Source organism: Podarcis vaucheri (assembly GCF_965113315.1).
Source record: "Podarcis vaucheri genome assembly, chromosome: Z".
NCBI classification, from domain to species: domain Eukaryota; kingdom Metazoa; phylum Chordata; class Lepidosauria; order Squamata; family Lacertidae; genus Podarcis; species Podarcis vaucheri.
In genome coordinates, this window is record NC_138758.1 from 45,039,521 (window position 1) to 45,053,283 (window position 13,763).

The window sequence follows — 13,763 nt, forward strand, 5'->3', positions numbered from 1 at the left end:
CCCACAGAAGGGCCAGCAAAACCACAGAGACTCAGCATTCCCCAAGTCCCTAGTTCCCTCCAGACAGAACTATAATGCCCTCCTGCTGTCCAAAATGAACCACCTGTGCTCCTGTCAGCATGAAGCATTCTTATACAACAAAGATAGCACTGTCTCCTGGAACTGATGGAACACTGTGTTGACCTTAGGGAAGAATAATTGAACTTGATTTTATTAAGTGATTTATCTTCCTATATGCTTAATCATATGTACAGGGTGAATTTTCAAGGGACCGTGTCTGCTTTCGTATATAATAATGCATTTTTCATTAGTATTCAGAATCAAGTTTTACCTTCTTACCATCTTTATAAAACCATTGTACTCTCTCTCTCTCTCTCTCTCTCTCTTTTTTCAAATATGTGGCAAGAGAAGTCTATATTGGGGGAAACCACACTTCCTCTGTCTACCAGGTTTTGTCTGTATGAGAGGTCCATATGAATCAGATCACTGGTCCATCTAGCCTAGTATTGCCTAGACTGATTGGCAGCAACTCTCTGGGGTTTCAGACAGGAGGGTTAATTATACTGAAGTAATCACTTACAGTTTCTGGAGTTCAAAGGCTTTATTCATGCAGGAACCATTTACACGATGAATAGAAATGAAAGAGCCAAATAGCAGACATATTGTCTCAACAAGTTGGGAGAGAATAATAAACAGAAAGGCTCAGCTTTTAGGGGTGGAGCTAACAAAAAGGCTACAAGTAATTGTTGGCTAGATTACTATAAAAAATAGTGCTCCTGGTAGTTTAAAGTGACACATGCAATAACTACAAGAGAAGGGAATCAATTTGCTTTTCTTCAGTATCCTCCAGCCCTACCTGAAAATGTCAGGAATCAAACTCAGGGCTTTCTCCATGCTATGACACAGACTTACGCCACATTTTGCTTACATCATCCTAATAATTTGGATCAACCTACTTGTTTATGAACATGGGTGTTCCAGTAGCTCCTTGGAAATCATGTTTTAAAAATTCACACACAAAGGGTGGGGGGGGATCTTTGACTGTGTAGAAGAAGAAGTCTGTCTGTAAAGAGATACTTACACAGGCTGTAGGAGAGGGCTGCAGCTGGGGAGTCCATTTTCATCAAAAGCATTTAGATCACACCGACACCAGTCCTCAATTACATCCCCTTTCCCTGAGCACCAGTATGAACTCATGAGGGCCCCCTTGAAGGCCTAGGAAAGAATAATGAACAAATGGACTGTCAAGAATTGCAGAACTGATAAAGGCATTTACCATAGCACTACTAACTGTCAGAAAAAGGGGCCAGTGTTAATATATAAATGAGGTGGCAGTTGCTAACTAGACTAGACTATTTCAGACTGCTGATGGGAGATCACATTTATGAAATTGATCCCTGGCATAAAACACAAGCAAACTGATATATACTCAGAGTCGCAAAATGATTTCACGCTCTTTATTCAGCTCATAGTGGTGAGGAGGAATGAATGAAAGTCCCCTCAAAGTATCTGCTTTATATACATTATTTACACAATGGGCTGCACATGATTGGCTAATTCTGGAATTCTACTGTAAGCCAATCAGGTTGTGGATTCACTTATATCTGGAGCTGGATTGGGTGGCTCCTGCCGACCAATCATACTGCTGCATTGTTCTAGGACCAATCAGACTGCTGCATTCTGAATCCTATTGTTCTAGGACCAATCAGACTGCTACAATTTGGATCCTATTGTTCTAGGACCAATCAGACTTCTTCAGTTTGGATCCTATTCAACTCAGTACATAACACAAACACAGTTCACTTCAATGAGAAAACCTCTATCTGCTCTCTGACCTAACACTCTGAACAGTCCTTATTGTATGTCAACTTTCAACAATAATCTTTTTAAATAAGCAACCTGTGTCTGGGTTGTACAGTTTCAGACTAAGATAGGGGGTCACACCATGTCAGTCTTTGCCAACCTGGTGCCTTCTACATGCTTTGCACTACAACTCCCATAAGCACTAGCCAGCTGTGATCCAAAACATCTGGAGAGCATCAGGTTGGTGAATGCTGCATGGTGGAATATTCTTCCATATCTATCAACCAACCAACCAAATGAACAAACCTTGTGTGTAGAAAGCTGCCTTGTCAGGGAGAAGGGTTCTATCTCAGCTTTATAGTGTGTAAGAGGATAGCGTGTGAGAGAATATTGTAATTCCCTGCGCATAGAAAATAAGTGTGCCAGGCAAAAGGCTGGGCTCAAGACTTTCTCCCTGAAAAGTTAATATTCTAGGTTCAGGGTTTTCCTTTTTGTATGGCACAATATTCAAGTCCCACCTGCGTGATACAGCTCTAGAGAAAGACTTCCCATCTTAGTCAGAACTAAACTTGTTGTCTCAATACATTTCGAGAAACTGCAGCATTGCCAAGCCAGGGCACTTCCTAGCAACTTCCATTGAACTTGGTAGGATTCTATTCCAAATAAATATAGTGAGGATTCACTATGGATTCACAGGAATAAGAATCCTGTGGCCTTCCTGATGTTATTGGACTAATACTTCCATCGGTGTGAATGAACATTGGCCATGCTGGCTGGGATTGATGGGGGCTGAAGTCCAGCATCATCTGGAGGGCTACAAGTTCCCATCTCTGCTGTAAACCTTTAAAATCCACATCTAAAGACACTGGAGGATGGTGGGAGTGGTAGGACAGAATGCAGAGAGGCCAACAGTAGGGGGAGCCAGAGCCACTGACAGGCAGAGCCAACACATTCCCCCATTTTGTCCTCTTCCTCTTCCCTACTGAGGCAACACTGAGATTAAGGAAGATGACAAGTGGTGGTGTCATGCCCAAAAGTGGTTGTAAGGAAGAAGGTAGGCAGGGTGGGGGCTGGCTGAGGGTAGAATGAGGTTGGTGGAGCAGTGCCACCATTTGCCCTGATGGATTGGCTTCCACTGTATCAAGAGAGGATCCAAAGGGTTCTACTGCAGACAATAGCAAAAATGTTTTATTCAAGCCAGCTATAAAAGGAAGGGGTATAAACAGAGTCCAGTTTCCCCAGATACACAGCTGCCTTTAACAAGGCATCCTGAGTCACACACATCTGCTGTTTCTGCCTTCCAGACACTTAGGAAATGTTCCCATTTGATCAAAAAGGAAGAAAAGAGAAGTAACAGAAGCTAAAGAGATAATCTGATTTCATTTGTTAGGTTTAGATCATAACTGAAAGTTCAAAAGTGGGCTGGATCTGTGGACATTTTAGTAATCAAATAGTAATCAGTATTAAACAGACTGCTGCTGAAGTAAGTTAGCACATGGACAGAAAAGTGACTAGGGAAATCAGAAAACAAGCCCAAATTAATGCGTAATCTCTCTCCCACAACCAAAATAAGGTTTTACTTAGAAACCCTATATTTAGCAAATTTCCAGAATGGGTGTGAGAGAGCTGGATGGCTTTCAAAGAGGATTAGACAAATTCACGGAGGATAAGGCTACCAATGATTACCAGCCACAATGGCTATGTTCTGCCACTGCTGGAAAGAGTATGCTTTTCAAAACTAGTTGCCAAGTGGAGAGAGGGCTGTTGCACTCAGGTTCTGCTTATGCGCTTCTCATAGGAATCCAGATAGCCACTGTGAGAACAGAGTGCTTGCCTAGATGGGCCTTTTGCATAATTCAGCAGGGCTTTTCTTCTTTTCTTAGTATGGAATAGCATGGAACTAAGTGATACGGGCCCAAAAGTTCACTAAAACAGATACCATCTTTCAGCTTGATTTACTTCCTAGGGTTGTGTTGGTGTTGTTGTTGCTGCTGCTGTTTATGTATACCCCAAAGTTCCACGGAGGAAGGGATATATAATGGTGTGTGTGTCTGTGTCTGTGTGTGTGAGAGGGGGGTGGAGGGAGAGAGAATATAGCATCCAACCAACCAACCAACAATATTTAACAATATTTTGTACTGCTGCACATTCAACCTAGCTACAATTTGCATGGGAGAACAGAAAGACCCTGAAATCATGGAACACACAGAGTGGGGAGTGTGCTGCAAAATGCAAGTACCACAGTCCAATGGAGCAGGCTTACCAATGTTGTGAACAGCACAGTGTACTTTTGTTTTTAATGACAAGTGCATCTTACCTCTAAAAGCAAACCTAGGCAGTGAGTATCAAAGGCTATACAGTGGTGCCCCACAAGACGAATGCCTCGCAAGACGGAAAACTCGCTAGACGAAAGAGTTTTCCGTTTTGGAGGTGCTTCGCAAAACGAATTTCCTATGGGCTTGCTTCGCAAGACGAAAATGTCTTGCGAGTTCCTGCTGGGTTTTTTTCCTCCCCCCCCTTTTCTAAGCCTCTAAGCCGCTTATCAGCTGATCCGACCAGCAGATAAGCCGCTAAAAGCCGCTAATAGTGCTAATAGCGCTAATCCGTCAATGGGCTTGCTTCGCAAGACAAAAAAACCGCTAGACGAAGAGAATCACAGAACGGATTCTTTTCGTCTTGCGAGGCACCACTGTATAGCCAAAACAAAGCCACTGAGAAACAGGAAGGCATGCATACTTGGGGGGAACCCCAAATTCTGCAGAACTACAACCAAAAAACCATTATTAGACCCCCCCCCCAACCAGGGAACAATCATCAAGGACTCGGTCACCACAGAGCGTTGAATGTCAATGGGGAAAAGAAAGCAAGCAAGTAGAGAGTGGAATGGAATGGAACTACCTTGAGAGAGGAGAGGGGCATGGCTGGCAGTCACAGAACTGGCCCAAGCTCTCTTGATAAAATGTTATGTCTGAGTGGGGGTTTGAACCCAGGCCTCCCTCCCTCCCTGATATATGGGAACAACTAGAGAAGATTATTGGAGATCCATGAACAAGCATAGCGAGAAGTGATTCAGATGGGAAACAATGCTAAATAGTGTTAATCTCTCCGCCCTTCTCAGCACCAGGGCTGAAATCACTTCCCTCCTACAGCTGCTATTTCCTCAAGACCAAACATTAAGGCACCATACATAGCAATCTAAAGTTCAATAGCCTAGAGATAGAGATGGATCTGCTCAATGAGAACTAGTTCCCTCATGCTTCTGGGACTGCATCACCCCTCCCAATATACTCACGCCCCTGCCACATGTTTAGCACAATACAAAAATGAACAGTTTGAGAAGACGACAGAAGGATACTAAAGGGTGGGAGGGAGGGAGACTTGGTGGTCAGGTACACCAATACTTCCTAGTGATGAAAGCCCAAACATGAGCTCAGTACTTGGACTTTTAAAAACTTTTCCTTCCTTTGAAATTTGCAATACTCATTCCTGCTCTCCTTGAGAACCCCACCTACTTGGAGGGCTCCCTGTTTTCAGCTCCCATTTATCTGCCAATTCAATTTCAAATTTATAACACATCAAAACCAAATTAAAATTAATTTAGTACATTTTTTCCAAAGACTGGTTTCCCACTCTCTCAGATATATTCCAATTCATAATCTTAGAATTGGAATGGGCCCAAGAGTCATCAAGTCCAACTCCATGCAATGCAGGAATCTCAGCTAAAGCATCCATGATGTATGGCCATCCAACCTCTGCTTACAAACCTCCAAGGAAGGAGAGTCCATCACCTCTCATGGGAATCTGTTCCATTGCTGAACACCTCTTACTATCAGAAAGTTTTTCTGATTGTTTAGTCGGAATCTCCTTTCTTGCAACTTGAAGCCGTTGCCTTGAGTCCTACCCTCCAGAGCTCCCGCTTTCATGTGAAAGCCCTTAAGTTATTTGAAGATGGCTATCATATCTCTACTCAGTCTCCTCTTTTCCAGGCTAAAAATACCCAGCTCCTTCAAGCATTTCTCCTAAGACCAATTTCCAGGCCCTTGATCATCTTTGTTGCCCTCCTCTGCAACACACATTCCAGCTTGTCAACATCCTTCTTAAATTGCAGTGCCCAGAACTGGACAAAGTATTCCAGGTGTGGTCTGACCAAGGCAGAATAGAGTGGGACTATTATTTCCTTCTATCTGGACACTATATTTCTGCTAATGCAGCCTAGAATAGCATTAACTTTTCTCCCCTGCTGCATCACACTGTTGACTCATGTTAAGCTTGTGGCCCACCAAGACCCATAGATCCCTTTCACATGTACTGCTAGTAAGCCAGGTGTCCCCCACGCTATATTTGTGCATCTGATTCTTCCTGTTGAAGATGACAAGGAATCATTAATGAGTATTCTTTGGGTTCAGTCAGTCAGCCAGCTACCAATTCACCTTACATTTACCACATTCAACCTGCATTGTTCTTATTTTACAGATTTATCTCTAATTAACATTCATTTATTAGCAAATTTCTTGTCCTTCAGCTGTCCCTTTACCAACTCCTGCATAGAGGAATTATATCAAATGACAACAAGTGAGGTTATAGTAATTTAAATCTTTCATTCTTCTTTTCAACTTGCATAATTCTATTTTCTCATCCCTGGTAGTTTTCATCTGTGAAGACTCATCCTTTCATATGCAAGCCAGATTGTCTCAGTCTTTGTTATTGCCTTACAACATCTCAAGGCCATTATTTACATTCCATTGGCGATAAGGCTTTTGCATCAGGCCTATTGTGTAAGGAAGGAGATTTTACCATGTTCCCTGGAAAAATCCAGCCATAAAAAACTTGGCCCCCTCCTTTCCTTTGTTGATAAACTCAAGGCAAATTTATCTTGCCATTTATAATTCCAGGGGAGCCTTTATACTAATATATCCGCTTCTTCAGGCCTACTCACTTCAATCCTCCATGACTTTTCCTTGATTACAACCATCAATTCCAGCCTTTCAAGCATAAATTCAAATTCTGGCTTGAGATCTTTCACTAAGACAATACACTGCAAATTCGACTAGTCTCAAAGTCACCCAGCCCCAGTACAGCTCAGGTGAACTCCTCTCCTCCATTTCTTTTAATAAGTCCTGAATACACAGTTGTTGTTATTCATTTCATTTTCCATTTTCCAGTAGCGCTTTCCTCACTTGTGAGGGTGTAGTAAAACAAAGCCTTGGCAAATTCCCAGTAATACATAAAAGAATCTGCCCCACTCCCCCTAATTCCAGTTAACAGCAGAGGTTGTGAACAGACCTCCCAAACTAGGGCGTTCAGCAGGAGAGTTTAAGGGGGAGGCCCAGAACTCTGTCTCTCGGTGTGCATAGGACCAGAGACATGGAGGGCGAGGGAGCTGCTGCAGTGATCTGTAACACCTGTGCCATCTTTGTCATTCTGCCAGAGAACAAGCAAGAGTACACTTGCAGCAACTGCAAGCTAGTTGTCTTGCTGGAAGAGAAGGTGCAGCAACTTTAGGCCCAAGAAGAGAGAGGAAAATACTTGAGGTAAACCACTGGCTGCACAGGTGGTGTCATCAGGAACAATTTGGCTTCTTGGATCATGGTCTCAACTTCCTTGAGGTAGGACTTCTAGCAAGGGATGAGGCGCACATCACAGCAGTTGACAAGAATGTGTTTGCCAAGATTCTTAAGAATCTAATCAGGAGAGCTTTAAACTAGATCTTGAGGAGAAGGGAGAAAACAATACATACAACAAAACAGCACCTGGCACTGGGGGTAAAAGCTTCATTGATGCACATGAAACTGAGGTGGTGCTCTAGAAACCTGCTAAAGGATAAGAAACTACAGGAAGGATGCAGCTGTAGGGAAAACTTATGGTGTCAGTTGTCTCTACACAAATGCACAGAGTATGGGAAACAAACAAGATGAACTGGAGCTTTTAATACAGGATGGGAAATATGACCTGGTAGGCATTACTGAAACTTGGTAGGATTAGACTCATGACTGGAATGTAGGAATTGAGAGGCATAACCTGTTCAAAAGGTATGGATCAAACAGGAAGGGAGTAGCAGCAGCATTATATATAAAGGATGTGTACACTTGTGAATAAATTCATGACCTGGAGTATGAAAAGCAGATTGAGAGTACATGGGTGAAAACTGTAGAAGAGAGAAACAGTGACTTTACTGTGGGTGAATGCTATAGACTGCCAAGACAGACTGAATGCTTTGATGATGCCTTACTAGAGCAGATTACTAAACATTCAAAAAGGAGAGAAATAACATCCATGGGGGGCTTCAACTTCCCTGATATCTGTTGGGACTCAAGCTCTGCTCAAGAGTGTAAAGTCTAACAAATTCCTCCATTTCCTCACTGACAATTTCATTTCCCAGAAGGTGGAAGAACCAACAAGGGGATCATCTATCTTGGACCTGGTCTTCACCAATAGGGAGGAACTGACTGATGAAGTGGAAGTATTTGGAAGCTTTGGAGGAAGTGATCATGTTCTCCTGGGTTTCAGAATACAGAAGCAAGGGATAACTGAGTGTAGTCAGATACACATTTGGACTTTAAGAACGCCAACTTTGAAAAACTGAAGGAGCCTACTGGGTGTTATCCCATGGTCAGAAATACTCAATGAGAAGGGAGTCCAAGAACGATGGGAGTTTCTAAAAAGAGAAATATTGAAGGCCCAAATGCAGGCAATATGAAGAAGAAAGAAAAGTAGGAGGCAGGAGAGGTTAGAAATAATAAAAAAGGTTTCTTTGGTTATGTCCAAAGTAAGAGGAAGAACAAGCAAGTGGTAGGTCTTCTGCATGGGGAAGATGGATAAATGCATTTGGGTGGCAGAGAAAAGGCAGAACAATTCAACACCTATTTTGCCTCCATCTTCACCTAAAAGGAAAGCAGTGCCCAACCTGGTGATAACAGAATAAATGATGTAAGGAGGGAGTTGCAGCCCTAGATAGGAAAAGAGCTAGTAAGGGAACATCTAGCTATGTTAAACGAATTCAAATCTCTAGTGGCTGATGATCGGCATCTGAGAGTACTAAAGGAGCTTGTGAATATAATTTCAGAGCCTTTGTCTATGATCTTTGAGAATTCTTGGTGGACAGGTGAGGTCCCTACAGACTGGAGGCGGACAAATGTCATCCCCTTGTTTAAAAAGGGGGGAAAGGAAGACCCAGGTAACTACCGACTGGTGAGCTTGACATTGATAGCAGGGAAGGTCCTAGAACAGATAACTGAACAGTCGGTCGGTGAACATTTAGAAAAGGATGCTGTGATTACTAAGACCCCAAAATAAATCATGTCAGACCAATCTGATTTCTTTTTTTGATGAAATTACAAATTTGGTGGATCAGAGAAATGCTGCAAAATAGTGTATCTTGATTTCAGTAAGGCTTTTGACAAAGTCGCCTATGATATTATCGTGAGGAAGCTGGTGAAATGTGGGTTGAACGAGGTAACTGTTAGGTGGATTTGTAGCTGGTTGACTGACTGAACCTAAATAGTACTCATTAAGGGTTCCTCGTCACCCTGGAAAAAAGAGGCAGAAGAGGTGCCGCAGGGTTCTGTCCTGAGCCCCTTGTCATTCAACATCTTTATAAATGACTTGGACGAAGGAACTGAGGGTGATGCTCATCAAATTTGCAGATGACACCAAACTGGGAGGGGTAGCTAATATCATAGAAGACAGAATCAGAATTCAAAATGACCTTAACAGATTGCAGAACTGGGCACAAGCTAACAAAATGAATTTTAATAGGGACAAATGTCAGGTTCTGCACTTAGGCAGAAGAAGAAAAAAAGATGCACAAATATAGGATGGGGGACCCCTGGCTTACTAGCAGGACATGTGAAAAGGATCTAGGGGTCTTGGTAGACCACAAGCTTAACATGAGTCAACAGTGTGATGCGGCCTGGAAAAGTGGAGAAAAATATCTTAAGGGCCGTCACATGGGGGAGGGAGCATCCTTTTTTCCTCCTGCTCTGGAGGGCAGGACTCGAGGCAATGGCTTCAAGTTGTAAGAAAGGAGATTCCAACTAAACATTCAGAAAAACTTTCTGACAGTAAGAGATGTTCAGCAGTGGAACAGACTCCCGCAAGAGGTGGTGGACTCTCCTTCCTTGGAGGTTTTGAAGCAGGGGTTGGATGGCCATCTGCCATGGATGCTTTAACTGAGATTCCTGCATTGCAGGGGTTTGGACTAGATGACATTTGGGTCCCTCCCGACTCTAGGATTCTAAGTCATTGAAATTCCAAATAAATACCTTCACGATCCTGATCCTTTGGACAGATGATTTGTTTGCAGTATCCCTTCAGTATCTTTCCAAGAAAAAGCCTTTTTAGCTCTATTCCAATTAGCCAAATCTAGAAGAGGATTCTACATACAGCAAGACAACATGGAGACCTGCTTGTCAACAAGCAGCTTGCACCAGCACCTTATTGTGTCTGCCCTTGCAGGGACAAACCCATCTATGGGTACCGTAAGGTAAAGGAAAAGTGACCCCCTGACCATTAGGTCCAGTTGTGGCCGGCTCTGGGGTTGCGACACTCATCTCGCTTTATTGGCCGAGGGAGCCAGTGTACAACTTCCGGGTCATGTGGCCAGCATGACTGGGTACCGTAGTCTCTCCAATTTCTCTAGAGGAGGTCCAGGGGGCATTATGGCCTCCTTTCCTCCCTCCCTTTTGTCCAAGCCTTTCCCCAGCCCTGGAGGCCATCGGCTGAGGCGGCAGTGGAAACCTCTGTTCCCTTGAGCCTCCTTCAAGCACCCCTTTCTTATTACATCTCCAGCTAAAGTGAGAAGCTCAGCTAAACTTGATGATGTGAGAGGGGCCATCTGCAGGAGGTGTCGTGGAACAGGGCAAAGCAGGGAGTGGGATGGGGGGGAGAGGTGATACCTGACCAGCTGAAGAAAGCAGGAAATGGCCTCCAGTGTGTTCTGGGAGTGCTCTAAAGGCCTGCTGATGCTTTGCAGAGTTTGAAAACTGCATTTATGGCCACCTACAAAGGGCAGCGGAATGAGGTGGCAGAGTCTCAAAGGGATAGAATGTGCTGTACCACTTCAGACCATAGTTGGTTGGTAAGAAGCAGCTGTTTTCTTTTAATGCGATCCACTCACAAAATAAAACTCCCTTCAAGTAGAAAAGTGTCTTTGTCTTGGAAGATACAAGATTTACCCACACTGGAGGACTGGCAGACGCAGATGATGGACTACATGGAATTGGCAGAAATGACTGGCAGAATTCGAGATCTGAGCGAGGAAACAATTGAGGAGGACTGGAAAAAATTTAAGGACTATTTGCAAAAATACTATAAGTTGTTTGAATGTTAAGATTGTGCACGATTACGAAACGTTATGCTTCTGCAACTTGATTAGGTAAATGATAAGGTAAGTTAGGACAAAAAAAGGAGACAAATTTGAAACAAATATATTATGTTTATTATAAAGATACTAAAATGGAATTACAAATTTTTGAAATTGGTAACATAATAAATTGAAAGGTACAGTAAGCGGTGAAATAAGGTAATAAATTGCTGATATTGTTAGTTTAAAGAACGCAATGTTGGGAGGACGTGAGGAGGTCCATTGGAAAGTAACCTATAGAAAGATGATTTGAAACATATTTAACTTTTTCTTTTTCTTTATTCTTCTTTATTTCTAAAAATTGTTTCTTGTTTCCTGTTTTGTAACTGAATCTGTGAACCTATGGAAAGAAACGCAATAAAAAATTTATATAAAAAAAGAAAAAGAAAAGTGTCTTTGTCACTCAAACTCCTGAGGAGGTGAAGATACCAGGAGAGACGTGTGATTCAGGCACGCTGCAGGCCCCTTGGTAAGCACCACACACACACACACCGCGTGTGGCACCCCGCCCCTCCTAGCTACATCTCTGATGGACAGTCTCATCCATCCCAATTTTCTGCTGCTGTTGTGAGTGCTGAAATGTTTGATGTTTTGTGTTTCATATGTTGTAAGCCTCCCAGAGTGGCTGGGGAAACCCAGCCAGATGAGTGGGATATAAATAATAATAATAATAATAATAATAATAATAATAATAATAATAATAATAATTATTATTATTATTATTATTTTCTGGTCTCCCTTCCCTTTCTTAAAAGTCTCTGGGCCTGAGAGTTTTAAAAAAGGGAAGGGAGACCAGAAATAATAATAATAATAGTTCTTAGGAGGAAAGCAATGACAAACCTAGAAAGCATCTTAAAAAGCCGAGACATCACCTTGCCAACAAAGGTCTGTATAGTTAAAGCTATGGTCTTCCTAGTAGAGATGTATGGAAGTGAGAGCTGGACCATAAAGAAGGCTGATCGCCAAATAATTGATGCTTTTGAATTATGGTGCTGGAGGAGACTCTCGTGAGTCCCATGGACTGCAAGAAGATCAAACCTATCCATTCTGAAGGAAATCAGCCCTGAGTGCTCGCTGGAAGGACAGATCGTGAAGCTGAGGCTCCAATACTCTGGCCACCTCATGAGAAGAGAAGACTCCCTGGAAAAGACCCTGAAGTTGGGAAAGATGGAGGGCACAAGGAAAAGGGGACGACAGAGGACGAGATGGTTGGACAGTGTTCTCAAAGCTACCAGCATGAGTTTGACCAAACTGTGGGAGGCAGTGGAAGACAGGAGTGCCTGGTGTGCTCTGGTCCATAGGGTCACGAAGAGTCAGACACGACTAAACAACTAAACAACAACAACAACAACAACAACAGTCCTGAGAGTAGCCTGGCATGCTTTTTAGTTTCATGTAAGTAATAGAGCCTACACTCAGCACTGCCTTGCATTACTCATTGCCTGTGGGTTGCTTTGAGAGACAAGTTTTGTGTGAGGAAGTGGTATAACAATATAATTAATAAAGTAAGGATGCATAATGAAGAGCGCTGATTATGGTGCTTGATGGCATGCTGAGCCACAGGAGTAATCTTGCTGGCTGTGCTCTTGCCACAGAGTCTAATCCAATAGAGTAATTTTTTTGGTTTATTTGTTTCTTACAGTAAGTCCAATACTGTGCGCCTCTGCTTTAATTAGATCCTGCAGGTACACAAGGCACCATCTGCCTTGTCTCAACCTTCAAACAAACAGTGTTATCCATCTGATGCATCCTTCAATTCCCCTCATTATGGCGAGTTCATCTACGTGCCTTTAACGCGGTTACACTGAGGCACAAGAGCTCTCCCCTCCCCCCATTTTCAATTCAATTTGCTGACATTTGTTTATGGAGCAGCAACCGACTACTGACCTCAAATTAAGTCAGGAGAAGAGGAGGGAGAGACAGAGAGAGAGTTGGCTGAGCTGATAGGGTTCATTGGGGCTAGGGTTTTGTTTGCTTTTAATCAAAATTTCTAATGAATGCAAGTGGTGGGGAATGCAAGGTAAGGCTGAGCGAAACGCAACAGGGGTGTGAAGAATTGAGATGCCTTAGAATAATTGCGAAGAAAAAAGATCAAAGAGGGGCCCCTCCATCTTCAGCAGGCTCATGTCATTCTTAAAAGACATACCCATAACAATCAAGGATTCCATATTCCCCTTGAGTCAACTGAATTGAGTTTTCAGCCTTAGCCAGTGGTGTCCAAACTTTTTCAAAGAGGACCAGATTTGATGAAGTGAAGGGCCGTGAGGGCCAAACAAAATTGTTGGGCCAAATGATGGAAAGATCCCGAGGCTCCAAAAATAACAGATTGGCAAATCAAATTACAGGAATTGGTGGAGACGGCTCAATTGACTAGCAAACTCAGAAGAAACTCAAAGCAAAAATTTGCGGAAAAATGGGATGGCTATAGAAGATTTGTTCAAAAATACAATAATAGTTTTGACTCCGTGCTAGCATTCGCGTGATAAAGGAACTAAAAGGAGGTGGACAACAATTAAGGATTTATTATGTTTTCAGAATGTATTGGGAATTTTATATAGAAAGGTTTACTGTTTCGTGTACATTCAGTTGTAAGATAAAA

General features: G+C 42.7%; 1 protein-coding gene across 6 annotated transcripts in view; it reads right to left on the reverse strand.

The window, feature by feature from the left end:
• Window positions 1–13,763, reverse strand: part of ASTN2 (astrotactin 2) — a 672,988-nt gene that overhangs the window by 103,737 nt on the left and 555,488 nt on the right. For all 6 annotated transcript variants that reach the window (XM_082208795.1, XM_082208797.1, XM_082208799.1 and 3 more), the window contains one exon: window positions 1,082–1,215. In XM_082208795.1, coding sequence (XP_082064921.1) covers window positions 1,082–1,215 — 134 coding nt within the window. The remainder of the gene's footprint in view (window positions 1–1,081; window positions 1,216–13,763) is intronic.